At 41.3% G+C, this 18123-nt stretch overlaps 1 protein-coding gene across 1 annotated transcript in view; it reads right to left on the bottom strand.

Annotated features, from left to right (window-relative positions):
* Positions 1-18123, bottom strand: part of tmtc2b (transmembrane O-mannosyltransferase targeting cadherins 2b) — an 84772-nt gene extending 66649 nt beyond the window's left edge. Inside the window, exon 1 of the mRNA XM_028408071.1 lies at positions 17709-18123. Within this exon, the coding sequence (XP_028263872.1) occupies positions 17709-17791 (83 nt within the window). The 5' untranslated portion in view covers positions 17792-18123. The remainder of the gene's footprint in view (positions 1-17708) is intronic.

Raw genomic sequence — 18123 nt, forward strand, 5'->3', positions numbered from 1 at the left:
GTTAATGTGTGGAAACAGCATGAGCAAACAAACACAGTTGTCCCTACAGAAGTTCACAGGGTTTCAATTCCAAAGCTTTTTTTCCATCTGAGTTTTTAGCATGCAGAAAGATTTGAAATATGATTAAATATAAGCATGATTTAAGATAACCTAATTAGACTCAATTAAAATTTAACACAGAGTAACTTTAGATAAGCACATTGCTGATAACGTGTATGTAGATAATGTTTTAAAAATAGAAAATGGATGGAAGGTTTCAAGAGCTAAAATCCACCCACAGATGTGACTAATATAATGTATTTATATAAAAAGTGTTTCTCTCTTGACTATGAACAATAATACAATTTCTATAGACATAAATATAATTATGCATTTTTTTTCATGCACATTTAGCATTTAAATGAAAAACCTCGACTTGGTTTCTGAATAATTTGTTACAACCTTAAATCTTTCAATAAACTCTTAGACTGACGTTTAGGTTTTCTAAAATTGTTTGATCACCACAGCACACACCACAGACAGGCCAACAGTTAGTTCAAGAAATATGGTATTTATGACTTTCCCTGGATGAAGAAAAAAGTACTGCTACTGGTATAAGAAGTCTCTGCAGACAGCAAATAAGCACTGCACATAATAACGGGCTAATTCCTCTTGTTCTCTGCACTCTGATGGACCACCTGTTAGACATGATGCTTGTTAGGCGAGTCTGGGAGGCCACCATGGGGCTGTTCAATCAAAGAGTCAGACTCATCCTGGAGGAATCCAGCTGTAAAACATACACACCCGCTGGCAAATCACTCAGACAAACTCATAAAAAGCACACGTATAACAGTTTACTCACATGTGCTCACACAGCCAAATAAACTTATTTGAATTTTTACATTCTCTCTGCTTTGATATGATGATACCACCATTCCTGAAGGATTCAGAAGCCCATTTTCCAGCGAGCTTGTATTTGATTTTCTGTTCGAGTGGCTGCGACGTGACAGGTTGCTGGTGAAAATAGATTCTCTCACCAGGGAGTAAGAAATAACTTCCCTCAGCACACAATAGATGATGTCTTGTAAACACTCAGCAAATCCATCCTTTTGATAGCGTTTACCAGTTTCCAGCCCAGGAGTAAGACTATTAGATTCAGACACTAAAAATCTTCACTAAATTCCTGCTTCTGTTATGTGACTGTGTCATATTCTGTATCTGTAGGACAAAGGCATAATTTCTAAACATTATAACTGCTTAAGCTTTTTTACTTCTATAAATCCTTCTTCATAATTTAACTCTAATTGCGCAGGCCGCATTTCTAGAAAGAGGTCATAGGCGGATAAAAAAAAATAGCTGAGATAGCACCATGGAGCAATTCCCCTTGACTCTTTTGATAACCCATAATTCCTCTCCCTAGCACAAACAGATGATGTTAACCTCATCCAGATATTTATAGGTGTTAAATGAGCACATGCTGTTTCTTAACATCCTCTGTTGTGCTGCTTCCTATCTATGCAACCCATCTTGGGAAGCAGGATTGCCTCCACCGCCGCCCGCCTTGAACATTGTTAAGGCTCCCACAACGTTTCAGGTTTCGCTGTTTTACATGAACACGGGAAGTTTTTCCAGAGGTAATGAGAATCTGTGCCAGCCCAGGAAAAGTGCAAAGCGCACTCAGCGGGCCCTAGAGGCAGACAAAACAGCATTAAGTATTAAGGTTGCTTAAATGGAAATAAATTCACTATGTCAACCCAATTTCCTCCTGAAGGAGCGAGGGAGCCATAATCTCAAAAATAACATGATGACATGAGGGGTCACGCTCATCTTGCTACTGGTGTTGGTGGTGGACGAAACAGCAATGAGCAGAGAAAGGGCACGATCCGGGTTTGGGATTGTCCAACTTGGCAGACTAGTAGTGGTAAAATATTCAAGTAACACAATGTGCAAAGTAAGATATTGTGTTCTCAGATTTATTTATTTATTTTTAAATTGAATTAAGACAACATGTTACATTTTAAACTAAAAGACACTGAGACAAAGCTGAATCCCTTGGGAAAAAATGGTGAAGACCATTCTCCACTGTGCTGTCCAATGAGGCATGGAAGACTGCAGCAAATCAACACTTATTTGAGAGAGAAAAGGATCATGGGCAGAAACACACACAAAGCATTGTGGTCTAATTATTCGAACCTACTAGCATATGAGATCCCTGATAATAGAGTTCACAGGAGGAAGGGTTCTCTCGGAGGAAAAGATTTTATGCCTGTTTGACCTAAAGTAAGTAGGTGAATTAAGAGTGGGAGGACAGATTTGTCTCAGCCCCCTTCCTTGTGAGCCATATACAACATAGAATTACGGTTAGGTCACACATTTTTGGCTGCACACTACAAATCTAGTCAATCTCCCTTTTAGATTTTAACTTATGACCTAGGTGCAGTGAAATCTGAATCTGTCTTACTACTATAGTAACTTCAGCCATAGTTTAGTTACACTAAGTTGAGGCATTATCCTACATTTTGGAAAAGATCACAGTCTAGCTCTAACAAACCCTTTTACAACAGAAAACAATCAAGCTCCTCCCTACTGCAACACACTTCTCCACCATTTTTGCAACTACCATGATGGCAAGCTCAGCCCCAATCAGGACATTTTGCATTTCATCCACACAATCACAAGGAGGCGCCTAGCTACAAAAACAGCCTTAGTCATTCCAATTGCATTCTAAAGAATGAATACATTGTTATAAAAAAAATAAAAAACAAGGTTCTTTGCCACAACAATACCTAAGACACTGACATGGGGGTCATGACTCTGGTCCCCGATGTTCTCAACAATTCAGTTAATCAATACTAGCACTGCCAACAGCCCTGACCCTGACCACATAGCTATAATCTGGACACCTCTGTTGGGAGAAAGGACAAATCAAAGATCCCATTCATCATGCACTAGGATTTATTTTTAGCTCAGTCTCCTATCATCACACAAAAGTAATGCTAGATGTTAGTCCAGCATCTTAGGTAATGGAGACCCCACTTTCTGCAGCATTAAAAAACTCATGTCATGCAAACTGGGTTAAAATGCCACGCAGCAGCACACACATTTAGTCCGCCTCAGTGACCAAGCCCAGATTCTCACATTTATGCCAAAGAAGTGGTACTTTGGAGTGTCAACTGGCAGCTGTGGACGTGCAGAGGAGCCAACAGACTCCTCAGCTAAAGATGAGGCCTCATTCTTGTAAAACACTTGAGCCATGTTTTAAGGTGGAGGACAGGAGAATTACAGCAGATAGCATCCTCTGAACTCTCCTCCTCTTTACTTCTAAAATCCTTAGGGATCGCTTAGAAGGTGCCAAGTAAGAGACCTTCAGCAGCAGCCCTTGAGGTGCAGGTATTGGTCTTTACGAGGTGCAAAGTGAGCTATTATTCCCTCCAAAGTTTCAGGTGCCTTTCTGCAAAGCGAGGAATTTTCTCTAAACTCCAAAGAAAAATACTTGTATATGGATTTTTATGACTTGAAAAGTGCACTTGCAATTGACCTCTGCCCTCTCTTGGCTGAGAAATGCTGACTAGAAGGCTGATGTTGCCAAATTCTGCACTGCATGTTAGGGTTGTACATGCAAACACATTTAGCTTGTTAGAAAGCTCAACTCAACCCAGGAAAAAAAGATATAAAAAAAATCCATGCTTGCCTCGTGTCTGCCTCAGTGTCCTTGGCTTGTATTATTTATGTTATACCAACAAATTATTTAGGCCTTGCCCCGAGTCAGTGTCAGTATGGTGGAATTAATGGACATCATTTTCTCTCCACACATCAGGTACTGTACACTGCAATCAAGTCGACATCCCTAAGACATGAGCTCACCCATTTCTAATGGCAAACAATTGAAGTTATTAATCCTTCTGTGCAATTCCTGTGTTGTGTTTGTAGTGGGAGTCCATCTCAAGGGACTGGATATAAAAAAAAGCCTTTGTTGGGGATCCACATAGCGTTTTATGTGATATCACTTACAATCACGGGCAGTTAAAGAGAATTATTCTCTGCCTATAGTATGGAATACCACATGGTCAAACACATGGCCAGTAAAAACAAATGGCCTGTGTCACTGAGAGATGTTTTTTGTAATAACATTCCAAATGTAGTGTGGCAAAATGGTTAGCTGATATCAGAGGCTGAACGAGAACAAAGAGCTGCGGCACTGTTTCCACAGCCTCGTCATGTAGTATTGATCTTCCTGTGGGTCACGGACAGATTTTTTTTCCCCCTTCTTCCTTCTCTCAACTATGCCTCAGGGCTGTACTTGTCATCTCATTTCACAAAGCCAGGAGGGGCACTTTCACAAATCAATTACCAGGCCCATGTTGGTCCATTTTTTTTTTTTTTTTTTTTTTTTTTTTTAGAGGCCACCACTGCTGCCACCTGTTGTAAGTACCGATGTCTGTGTTTCAAGTCAGCCAACGCTAATCCACTAAACTTCATGTATTTACAAATTACTTGTATTTAATGTCTCTCTTAAACCATATCTGTATTTGTCAAGCTGTGCTTCATAGCAGATGGTGGTTCATGCACCTTACTCCTGTTAAGAATGTGCTGCTGCATATAAAAATGAAATCTAGTCAAAATTACCAAATAACCTAACTCATCCTTTAATCCTTTTATACCACAGCAGCCAGAATCAGCCAGAATTTAAGCACTAAAAAGGGACACACAAAACAGGCAGCAGAAAAATTTCAGTCACATTCACAGCGCCTCACAATCAGACAGCATTCAGTGAAAATTAACAGGTACATTCCACTCAGACTCTATCATTTCATGTTTAAAAGAAGCAGATGATTTAGCTGTATGCAGCTGAACACCGAGCTTGTGTTTTATCCAACTCATAAAAGGCTCCATTTTCTGAATGGATCTACTGTACACTGCAGAAACAGGTCCTGAATAAACAACTATAAATCCAGAACAAATAAACACAGTCCAAACAGCCATAACTGAGCTAATAACACGCTCCAACACTGCTGAAAATAATGCATGTGAGGAAGGAGTGTTTTTGTGAAGTAATGCTAGAGCCATGCCAGCATGTTTGTCCACATATGTGTATCCAGTTATGAATGATTGAAAAAGGACTAAGGAAGTACATGTTGTTGCACAGCTGGAATGCCTTATTTCATATTTTTTTCAAATTAAAAGCCTGCAAAACACCATGTGTTCTCTGCTAGTAAAGGGTCTCTGACCTCTTAAGTGTTACTAATGAGGGGCTTGGTGGAGACAAATTTGCATTGCATTAAAAAAAAGTGGAAAAATGAGGAAAGCTGCTCAACATATTAAATCTTTATGAAGCTTCCTTGATTATGCCACTGCACTACGGCTGCAAGATAACCACAGCCAGAGGTTGCACCACACAGAGCTAAACTTGCATCATAGCAGCATTATTAGATTGACAGGGTGAAAGCTCTCAGAGGCTCCACATTTTTGACAGATAGTATTAACTGGAAGGATTCTGTAAAACACACTTTTTTTGTTTCTTTAGAATTGCGCCTCATTTTGTTAATGTTGCCATTCGTCACAGACAAGGTAAACATACATTGAACTGTCGGGTCACCTGCACTGAAGCTTATGCATATGCAAGGGACCTCTGCTTCAAGGTTTTATGCCGTCAGAGAGCGCTGAGGTCACAACATTGTGCATGCACACACCATGAGAGGAGGACTGGGTTTCATCTTTGTATCTCCGACTGGGATCAACACTAATGTTGGACCTTTGATCATTTTTTTTAAATAAAGAACACAACGTTTGACCAGTTCTTAAACTCTTTGATCTCTCTCATCAATCCTATGATGAAATCTCTGGTCAAGATCAAATACACCTTAACTTCAAGGTTTTTTTCTTTTTCAACTTGAGCGTGGTTTAATCATGATTCTAGAAAACCAGAATGTTTTTTCCTTAACTGTTTTAAAAGAAGACAGAGATCCTTGTGTTTCTAAGTGAAAAATGATTGATAAGAAGGTAAATGCTTTTTTTCACAGAGCACAGAGGCCTGCTGCAGACAGAATGGAGGTAGACTAATGTTAGCCAGGTATATAAAGTATTTTGCTTGTTTGATAGCTGTGTGTTTGCTCAATAGTAAGACTTTCATCCCTATCACACACTCACACACACTCATATGAAGAGAAAATAAGGCTTCAGAGTCAAAAAATGTTTAGATCCTCAAGTTATCCTTTCACAGCCTCTTGACCAGAGACTGAAAGGTTTTAATGCTTAATCTGATTCAGAGTTTGGGCATCAACTGCTGCAGCAGCTGGCTCACCCTTGGAGTCCACTGACAGTTAAAAGTCTGCTAATTTAGACAAATCTGCAGCTAATTAATCCTTAAGAAGAATCTTACTTTGGAATTAATGTTATTAACAAAATCTTTTTTGATGCAAGCTTTTAAGGTGGACATTGTGTGAGACAGCAGAGCCCTTTTCTTGACAGAAAGCAGAGGTCCTCTTATAAACGCCATGAGCTCATTCGTAATGATGATTATGTGAGTATGGCACAGCTTTGGACATGTCCTTTCCAACAATGCTCAGGCCCTGTATTGTAAAACTATTAGGTCCTGGCAACATGGAGCATGACCAAATGCAAAAGCAATGTATCAGAGAAGCGCTTATTGATTCATATTTCCACTTTAAATATTCTTATTTCTATGTAAAATATTGATTTTGGAGTAAGTGGAGGTTGGGTTGAGCAGGTTGTTGAGACCAAGCGTAGCTTAATCACAGCTCTCAAAAGGGAAACTGTAATTGCACAGAGTAAAAGCCAAGTTTGCAATTTAGTGTAAAACACAAAGTGCCCATGAAAACAACAGCCAATTACACTGAAAAAAAAACAAATGTGTAACAATGGCTAGACCGGGAATGAAGTATAATTATGTGTTAAATAAATAAATACAATCAAGATTAATAAACTAGCCGTGACTCCATGTGTTAATTCAGTCTTGGGCCTTGTTGCATGTTCTGTATCATGCACAAAAAAATCAAATGTAAGTAGTATTTTATACTAACTCTACACACTTAGTGTTTTTTCACTTGAAAGTCTACTGGAGTAGCAGCATTAATAAAACATTGAAGTCTTTCCATGAAAAGCTGAGCCAAATAAACACTGTCTCTACCTTTTAAAACTTCAGTTTCTCACATCTCTTGCAAACAGAAATCAATCCAGACAGGCCAAACATCTAGAAAACAGGTATATTAAACAGTTATTCCTCCACAGAAGTCAGACTCTCTGATTTCCAAATACCCCTAATTTGCTGATGTCAAGTCGTTACTGCAAATTAAAAGCTCATTGAGGAGGCAAACATGCCAGTGTGTTTCCTGCCAACTCATCTGTTTCATGGTGACAACCGGTATCCATCATTCATCCGCATGATTTACAGCCAAACGTCTCTGACAGCAGAGAGTGAGATACACAGTGATCATCAACTCAATTTCAAGTAATTGTTGGCCACATGCAAAACATCATGGTCAATGTATATTTTTTTTTTAAAACTCTCACTTTCTCATGCTTTGGCTGCACATCATTGACTGAATGAATGGACTTTGCAACAATTGCTAGAGGGAATAAATAAAAGCCTTACTCACTTAATAAGGTCCAAACATCTGTGTGTTCCTGGGAAACTATAATGGATTGTCACTTTGCTAAAAATGAATAAGATGCTGCTTCCTGCAGAGAATAAGAATAGGACCTTTGGATGCTGTGTTTAAGAGGTGACATAATAGCAGCGCCAATCAAGACATATTCTCTGCAGATCGGGGCCATGCCTCGAGAGACTGAATGGGCGCACACTGGCGGTACCTGAGGCCTGTCTGCTTTACTTCAGCTGTCACAAGGATGAGCAATCAGCCTCATCACTCAAGAAGACTGAGGGGCGTACTGCATTAGCAAATGTTTCAGAGCAGTGCTAAATGAGCAGCAGAGGCAGGGCGAGTACTGCACTAGTCATTTAATCTAATGCTGATAATGTATTTTTCTTTACACCAGCATAGAAAATCTGCCAGCAGCATGAGATAATTTCACTTCTTCCCAGACAGAAATCTGCCCGCCTTGAGACGTTTCTTGATATAACTGTCGCTCTTTCTGTGGAATAATTTATCGTTAAGATAATGGAGCTTGTTTCTAAAACACAAAACCTGACCACGAGACTGAAGGTTAACATCTTTTTGGCAGATACAAAGAAGATTTGAGAATTCTGAGTGGCAGTTTGTTTGAACGGACGTGGCTGCAGGGTTCAGGGTCTTCATCTGGGACCCCAGCAGTCACTCACACGAATGAAAACAAAGCTTGCAATCCAGCAGCACTGAGGATGGATTTCCTTCAAACGGCTTCCTAATTAAAACAGCTGCTGATGTTTCTACCATGTGGCGGCGAAAAAACGTGTGTCTGCTGTAAAGGCTGGACACTTGGAGGAGCTGCATGGGGGATCTGAGGTGGTTTGGGTTCAGGCTTTCTTAACATCCCATCAGATGAATGTTGTAAGGTCCTGCACAGCTGGGGGTTCAAAGACAGGACAACACGTGAACAGCAAAGAACAAGATAGATTTTTAATGATAGAGGCTCAATAAATGCTCTGACTGCATTTCACACATGCACACAGTATAACTTGAAACCAAAAATTTTTGTTTTAGCATTTAATTAATAATTATAATCATGCAGGAGAACAGCTCTACTTGGGATCATCCTCCTCCATGCTGCTGTGGGGTTTCTGTCTCTGTGCTCTGCACAGCCAATAATCAATGCTCGTGTCTATAGATAGCTTTCATTTTAATTCTTCAGTCGCTAGGTGTTTGCTCCAAGTTGATTATGAAACTTTCAGATCATGCTGCTAAAGCAGCAGCTGAGAGAAGCACCTGAAGCTGATGAAGATGATGGAGAAAAGACATGTAACAAACGTTAGCAGCTACGCTGTGTTGCCTTCGTTCTATTTTTCCGACATACTCTCTCACACAGATACACTCTCAGGTACTGAAATGTTTGATGTAATTTGGGTTGATACTCATAGTTCAGTTGCTACCAGTAAAAGTATAAAAGGGTTCAGTACCTTGTGATCCTGATTATTTGAGCTTTTAAAGGGTTTTAGTGCTTAAAAATGAACCCAAACCACAGTCTATTCCAAAACCACGGAACAGCAACTGCGCTACAGCAGCAAGTGAAAACAAAACACAAAAAAGAAAATGAAAAATAATGGCCTCACATGAGAATTGAACCCAGGTCTCCTTGGTAAAAGTACCATGTTAATATGAAAAGCGCACCCGCTCCTAACATTGACATTATGCTGCAGACAAACAGGAAGATAGGCCCAAAACATAATTGTACCCGCACTTTAACAATAAGACGTCAGTCTTCTATCTGTGCCACACCATTTATCTCTTTTCTCTTCTGCATAACACCATTCTCTCTGAGATTAGAAATTTATTTTTGCTGAGGGCACTTTTTAAAGGTCCCATTATTCTATCTGAGTAGGTGACAAGGGCTCCTCTCCAGATCCTTAGACCTCAGCGGCTGCTGAGGAAAAAGCACTTGTGCACACTTTCTCCCAAACTAAACTTCCTCCTTGGACCAAAAATAAACCGGGGCCGATCGTGTGTATCCATCTCCTGACGGAGAGGAAGACCTCACTTGGCAGAATAGCGAGAAGGAAAAGTCGTACACGTGAAAAAGGTCAAAGATGAGAAGAAACACTGCAGCAGCAGATACCAAGGGTCAGTGCTCAGCCAAAATAAACCGCTGAAATCAACCCTGTAAACAATCATGATCCCATCAATCAGTCACCGGTTTGATTTGATTCATCATGACAAAGAGAGAGAGGAAGAGCCAGCGAGAGAGTTGGCTCAGTGTGTGAAATACAATACAACACAAGCTGTTCTCCATCTGGACTGATGTCAGAATCGTCTGCCTCACCAAACCATGACAAGCTACATTAGAAGCAGTCAATTTACAGCGCATTTGATTGGATTTTCTAATGCCACATACACAGAAAAATACAAAAATGCATGCCCTCATATGTTTAATGAATTCAGAACATAATTTTCTACATAAGTCTGCACAGGTGTAGCTGGTGACTAAAAGAGTAGCACAAAAGTCAGTACCAAACAGGAGGAACTCAACCTACATATATATCTGGTTTCATTCTTTCATATCCCACACAGCCATTTAGTGAAAAGCCCCCTAAGGCTGAGATTACAGCTCTGGATTGGATTCAGCTCTTGCCCTCTCTCAGTGTAGCTATTTGATGAAAGACTTGGCAAGGGTCACATCTAAGTGTGGTGTTTTTTTTTTTTTTTTTTTTTGTTTTTTTTTTTTCAATTTACTTAAATGAAACTATATGAGAACCTGGACCAGACCGGTCGTCTGGTTGTAAATAACCTGTGGTGTCCCAGAGGGTGGCATTCTGAAGGCTGTTGTGCTTTGCACGCATTTTGCAGAGCACTCAAACCACACTCTGGGTTCCCAGGCCTCAACAGTATCAATTAGAGGCAGCTTGTGAAAAGATGTGCTTCCTCCATTTCTGTGGTCTGGTGGAGGTAGGAAGTGAGGGAGGAGGCAACTCCTACAGCTGGGACTGTTCGGGTCCACAAGAATTCAGTCTTCAATTTGCTCTGTCAGCCCGTCTGTCCACAACCATTGAGAAAGTGTGCAACAATACAACACGTGACATTTCCTTTCTCCTTCAAATCAATGATGCAGACACAGCATCAGAAAAAAAGCCACAAGGGGCACATCTTCATTGTGTCCCAGGCTTAAGGGCAGCAGCAGGTTACCCACAGTGGCTGGACTGGCCAGACCACAGGCCCTACTGTGCTGCATCTGACTCACTTACCACACTTAAGAAACACCAGATACTGTAATCATATGTGAAAACCACTTAAACCACAATAATAACACACGTCAGAGGATATCTAACATTTGTTTCCTTTAAGGAAGGAACCTGGTCCTGACAAGGATTGGAACACATCCTCTGTGTAATTTCAAAATAACTGTCACTGGTGTTTGTTCTTCCCCATTAGGATCAACAGTAGCATTTGTCTAGTTGTCCTAGGCAACAACATTTAGGCCAATGTTTGACCTTTTCATTTGGTCTGCTACAGTGTTAAAAAGGTTTTAATCAGTGAAGAATCCTCTGCTTCTGTAAAGGCAATACGTTGTCAACAACAATAACATAAAAATACATAATGGACAAATGAATGAAAGAGAAAAATCCTCACATTTTGAAATCTAATATCACTCATTACTTGCAGCAGCAGAGCACAAAGCTGCAGATACAAATGCAGCAAATCAGGTTAGTTCTCATTAGCACACAACCACATTTGGTTCTCATAAGTCTACCACATAATAACTGCTCAAATTATAAACTAAAAGTATATCAACTACTGTGTCAGCAACTTTAAGCAGATGTATTGCATCTTTGTCCTTCATAAACAAGAGGCCAACACAACCAGGGATTAATTCCCCCCTATTTGGCGACAAATGGCAGCCTTCACTGGGTCCAGCGAGAACAGAGGACCACACAAACCCTTCCTCCTACAATGGACAAAGGCACTGCCTCCGAACCGGCCAACTTGTGTCATAACCTTATCGAAATGAGCCAGTGCTCCTTGACAGAGAATAATACCACTGGGATGGAGAGGCAAAAGAGGAAAAAGGGGCCTTCTACTCTTCCTCACTAAAAAGGCCAAACTATAGCATCCCTGTTGGATATGGGGGACAGGGAAGTTTTTGTTTCTAATGGCTTGGGGTTCTCTGCTTACACGTCGTGCTCCCTCTCATCCACAGCGCTGTTAATCCCATTAATATGAAGAGGGCCAAGAGCCTGAGAGTGGCCACGGCTTAAGAGCCATCAGCCAGTATTAGCCCTGGAAATCCAAACCCTTGTCTAGACCCATTAACAACTTAGACCAACAGAGTCAAATGATTTGAGACCCATGTCTAATGATGGCAACATAACCTATAGCTGGCCTTTACTGATCGGTGCACCCAATCATAGCACTGTGACACAAAATATGCATTGTAGAAGCCACTGTCACATTGTTTGATGTGTGCTGTCATACTTGGCGATGCAAATGCCTTTCTAACATTATTGTGTTGAATGTCTGCCACACAAAACTGACCAAATGAAGGATTTGCTTGTTAGATCAGACTGGTATTACACATTATTCCCATTTAAGGCCATGATTATCTGCATGTGCAGTGTTTCTGCTGTCTGTGTGTGCGCTGCTATAACCACATGATGTATTAAGGGAGATAATCTGTTGGCTTTTAATTAAATAGCCAAGCAAAGAGCACTGAGAATACTCAGAGAGGACTGAGGTTAACACTTTGTGCAGTGCGGCAGAGACAATCTTTAATGCCTCAATCCACCACCAGGCATCTAACCCGACAGCTACATATGGTCTATTTCTCATCCCACTGCATACCAGTCGGGTGATTACAAAGCATCAGAGCCTGATTAATGCAGCTTTAAAGCAGCTTGCTCTGGCCTGGCTTGAGCACAGTGAGGGCTTTTAAGAATCAGTGGGCATTTGTGACTGCACATGATTGGCTTTCAATCCTACAGTTAAACAAGCAGCCTGCTGCACAATCATCTGAAGCAATCACCAGAGTGACTCAGCTCTCTGTGCCATGCCATGCATATCCACCGTCAGCCAAGAGGTGATTGCTTGGTGTGATCAATGGCACATAAACTATCGTTGACTATTTAAGAGTCATGCATGCATAATATTTGTACAGAATCTTGATACCATCTGGATCCAGCAGTTACAGGTGTCCAGTAGTGTGAAAGGAAAAGTTCCCTGTATAACATGTCTTTTAGTGATTACTGTAAAACTTCAGACTGCAACTTACTAGCATGCTCAGCATTATTACCTGATATTGTTAATCGGGCTTGTTTAAATCATAGTGTGGATGAAAAGTAACTGACATTTCCAATGTTTCTAGTAGGGGAAAGTAGAAATCCCAACCTTTTCTAAATTGCAAAAGCACTGAGATCTGCAGCACAGCTTGGTCCTAGCCTTCAATACATCGATCACACAGTAGAAACTGCCTTCCCACTCAGCCACAGCGCAGTCCATGAAACTAATTTAACATTTTCGACAGTTACTGACAAATCTGGTGAACCAGAATGAAAGGTTAGGGAAAAGGAAGTCCCCCCAGTAAGACTACAGGAATGCAGTGTGCAATGTGTGTGTTTCCACACACTTTACATGTTAGGAAGTGCATCAATAAAACACTTTCTCCAGTTTAATCTTTATTGCACATTTTCCAAATATGCAGGTATTTCAGATTTTTTCCTTTCTGTCCTGGCCACAGGGAATGCAGCACAACCGCCAACGTTTTTAAAAAAGACGGTAAAATTCAGTAACAGACACACACTACAATGTAATGTTATTTTGTGCCTTATGAGAGTGAAGGAGAGAGAGAGAGAGAGAGGGAGCATCGTATCTAGTCAGCTGTTTCCGATTAACCTAAATATGAACTCACTCCATCCATGACTCTGATGCTTCAAGTAATTCTGTGGGGTTTTGTTGGTAAGGGGAGAAACTCACAAACACATCTGAACCCCTCATTAATGGTATTTTTAGAAACAAATGCAATTCTGCCAGGCAAGCTTATCTTGCAATTGTGGTGAGGGTGAAAATAACAATTTCTACCCTCGTTGGCTCTATCTAAGATTGTCATCTGTTGGAAAATGAGAGCTTAGGAAAATTGAGATCCAATCTATCTGTGGTTAAAACTGAGCTGATCTTTCCGGGCCGGTGGAGCTCATGCAAAGATTGTCTCACCAAAGGCAAATGCTAAAGTAAGTATCATCATTTCTTTTATGTTTCTATATAAATTTTTAGAAGAAAAATATCCATATAAAATAATCAGGAGCACCTTTTTTCTTCTTCTTAAAGCACAGGGGCAACAGGATCAATTTCTTATCTTCCTCTACACTGCAGTAAATTTAGCATTATTCCAAAAATCCCTTTGCAGTGGGTACACTTTTATATAACTCAGTCGTAAAAGTTTTAGTCTCTAGTGTGAACTTTGATGCTTTGCCATTTGATGTTGGAAAAGTAGTGTACGATGGCTTTTAATCTGAAAACAGATGCCTGCTGAGCTGTGAGAGCGAACCAAAACAGTTGCAGACCATAAAACTAAAACAATAAGTTGAAACTGTAAAGCTCCTGACATCAAAGGGAACCAGCAGAAGTGAGTAATTACTTTTGAGGGTCACACACACTTGTGTCATTCATTTAAAATATTGATTATAGCCACTTAAAGACATCCAATTAAACGACTCTGTATAATGTTGTCACAAGGCCATCCTCACTGGCTCTATTATGCGCTGTCTGTGTCATCGGGAACTTTGATGTCTCTATCATGGCAACTACAGGCAAACACAACATCCTCTATTTGAATCCACTTCAAATGTTCCCCTTCAAACCGGTGAAGAGAGAAAAACCCTGAACTGCTTACCAAACGGGACCATCTGGAGGCACTGGATGATGGGAGCTGGAGGACTAAAAAGCTTTGGGGGTGTAGTTGAAGGGCAGAAAAAAAAGAGAGAGAGAGAGAGAGAGACAGAACGGAGCAGCTACATTTACGAAAGCATGTCGTGAGTCCCTCTCTGCAGGCAGGATGGTAATTACAGGGCGCAGACAGAGAGAGCCTGACGGGGAGAAAAAAAGTGGAGATACTCAGACTGCTGGGTTGCCGCCCTTGGACCCTCAACATAACCGCAGCACTAACCAGCCAATCCTGCAGTATAGGCTATGAGAGTAAGGTTCCAGATCAGTGCACTGACACACAGCGCCAAACAAGACACAGCCACGGCGCAGACAAGTCTACATCAAGCCAGGTAGGCCGTCCCAAACTGGTACAGACCACACAGAGCCATCAAACAGGCCATGTGAGGGCTTTCATTCCATCCCTGCTAAACATATTAAAATGGAAATAAAACAAAAAGATTCACTTCTGATGTTTTCCATTAACTTGTTTGCTATTAAGCAGGATGAGTCACCACTCATGTGTCCCATGTTGCTACTTTGCCACCAGTCGAACTTCTCCTCAGGCTGCATCAGCAGTGCCCTCAATCCCAACTTCTCTAATAAAGCTTTCAGAGCCTGGTACAGTGTGATGATGCACTTTTACCAACTGTCTGAGCGTTATAAATCACCGGGTGTATCCAGGGGACGCTGCGTCCTTCAGCATGACCCGCAGCCTTCACACTTCCTCACACAGTCAAATAGTATGAGATGGGTGCAGTTCATCACATCCATCAGGCTCCTGACAGTGACCGATAATCCATAAAAACAGTGCACAAGGGTCGGGGTGAAATATACTTCATAGTTTTAGGGCAGCCACCTTCCCTCTCCTTGGTTCACCTGTGGCTCAGCAGCTTTTTTTAATGTTAATTTTGCCAACAACGCCTGTATACTTTCTATAGTGCAGCTATGCTGCAGAATATTGCACCAGTATTTCTCCTGTGACGTTTATCTGAGCTCTCCTATTCCTTCACTGGGCCCTAACTGTAGATTATAACAGCAAAGATATGAACAACATGACATACGATTCCATTTTCCAGTGCAGGTGTCAAAGCTGCGTATGTGCTAATGATGAGTGTGTCCAGGGGAGGGAGAGGAAAAGCCTCCGCCTGGGGTGATTTGGCTCCACCAAACAGGTCACTCTTCCAGGCTGTCATTTTTATCACAGGAGGGACTGCAGGGTCAGAAAACCATGCATGTAATTTTTTTTTTCCAAGCCTGGAGGACAAAAAATTCAATAACGTGTGTAAACTTTGTTAACCTACTGACAGCCCTGGATACTATAGATGGAAAGCACGAAGCCTGCTCTAATTAATGTGTAACCAGTGAATACACATTTGATAAGAAGCGTGTGACTGGGAACACACATATTTACACACACCCTGTAAAACGACAGAATAAACAGGCACAAATTATGAGGTATGCCACAGACTCGCCAAGACTGTCAACAAATCAACTGCAAATCCTCAGGTGTTTCCTTTTTTAATGTCCCCTTAGCCATTTGGCACAAACACACACAAAAATCTTGAATTAGCTGAGTTAAGTTTGTGTATTATTTTCAACACCAGGAGGAAAAGGAACTCTTGTATTTTCACAGAAAGGAATCAATGCCGCACCGTGACACAATATCCATAATTATTTCCCCTGCCACTATTCATCATAAGTTTTCATCCTCAGCTATTTTACGAAGCCTTATATTCTGTAATACTTGTACTTTAAAACATTATCTAAATAATGCAAAAATTACTGTCAGATTCATCATTGAAATAAATCTGCAGGGTGCTGGGTAAGCTCGTATTTTGATTTATTGCCATTCAATATTTGTCATTATGACAGTTTTACCATCACATCAGCTTTTCCTCCACATTAGCAAGTTAGATCAGACTGTGTGTCTGGGACTGTTTTAGTAAGCTAAATGATATATCTCTTGTCGCACCCACCCTTCCTCCCCCTTTGCCAGCAGAGCCCAAGGGGACAGGAGACGGCTGCTAATTGCAAGCCTGAACACATGGTGTTCAAAACAGATAACACTGGATGAGAGCTAGACTCCATATATATATGTATTAAAAAAACATGTCAGAGAAAATCTATAAAAATCCCTGTCAATCCTGCAACACTTGGAGTGAACCTTGTGTGATAATAAATAACATTATGTTAACATCTCCTTGCAGACTAATTTCTGGCTTGAGTCGATCCAGCAGCAGCAGCAGGAGCGGGAGCCGCTCAGCTCTCCACAGTGCTGCCACTCCCTGACAGGTTTATGGACACACACAAACACACTCACACCATCTTTCTTGCACAGAATCACCTAACCTAAGCACAAAGTGCAAACAGCACATGACCACAAGAAAAGTATCAAGACGTTTCAGCTTTAAAAAAGGCCTTGGGGGATTGTGCTGAGGAGGAAGTGTTCTGTATACAGAGCAGAGCTGTACAGGAAATAGACCACTAGTTGATGGTGTTCACTAAGCAGTTTTTAATATTTGCACACCTGTCACACATACACAGCCTGCTGCTACAAAAGCACACAATTCTGTTTGAAACAGATGCACTTAATCCTTATAAATATCAGCTGATTATTAAACAGCATGTATTAATGATGACAGGGGATGATGTGGCAGGATGCCTCTGACCTACATCAAGGCGTGCATGGTGAATAAAGAGCCTGAGGCTGTGCCAGCCATTCAGCCATCAAATGTCAGAAGCTATGAGTAATGCATTACCCTAAACTCACTGCACTAGTGAAAATGATGGCAACCGTTTCCTTATTTGTAAGACAATTACTTTGCTCAAAGTTTCTGCAGGCTGCAAGTTTGGAGCTGCTGCAGAGTGAGGAGGCATCTCTCTCCTCCAGAGAGCAATTATTTCAGCACATCTATGAAGTTTGGTTGCAAACCCTGGAGGCATCAATTGCACTGAAGCAATAACGCAACAGTGATCCTAAATTTTTCAGCTGTATGTTCCCTGATATTAAAAACACTATGGCTCTTTTACAACAAAATACTCTCCCTGATACCTGATCATGAAGAAGCTCAGCAGTGATGCTGATGCAAAGACAGGCTGCTAACTCAGAGTTGTAGCAGCATATACACCGTGCCGCTGTCGCTGCTTTGCACATTTGGTCAGGCAGTGCTGCTCAGACAGTAACGTGTCATTCATTCACTCAAGTACCTGTCATCGTAGCAGAAATCGGCGCCCAGAGTGTTGACATACAGGACCAGAGCCACGGCGCCGCACAGCAATTCAGCAAACATTTCTGTCTCGCTCACACGCAGGGAAACAACAAAAAAGAAACAAACAACAAAACAAAGATGCAAAGCGAGGCGGCGAATCCCGGTCTCTATCCCTTTTCAGTCCGCGTCTTTGTCAGGATGTCTCTGCGAAAACAAGTCCGTTCCCCCTCCACCTCCAACAACCCCATCATCCTCGCTGAAGTGCACAAAGTGGATAATCCATAGGTGGCTTTCTTTCTAACCCATGTTGGGTCTGAGCCCGAGAGCTGTTTTAACCCTGCTGGGAGTTGGGCAGAGAATAAAACGCGAGCAGCGTTCAGTGAATCTGTGACAACATACCGCACGCCTCCCCG

The sequence above is a fragment of the Parambassis ranga genome, chromosome 6, assembly GCF_900634625.1.
Source record: "Parambassis ranga chromosome 6, fParRan2.1, whole genome shotgun sequence".
NCBI classification, from domain to species: domain Eukaryota; kingdom Metazoa; phylum Chordata; class Actinopteri; family Ambassidae; genus Parambassis; species Parambassis ranga.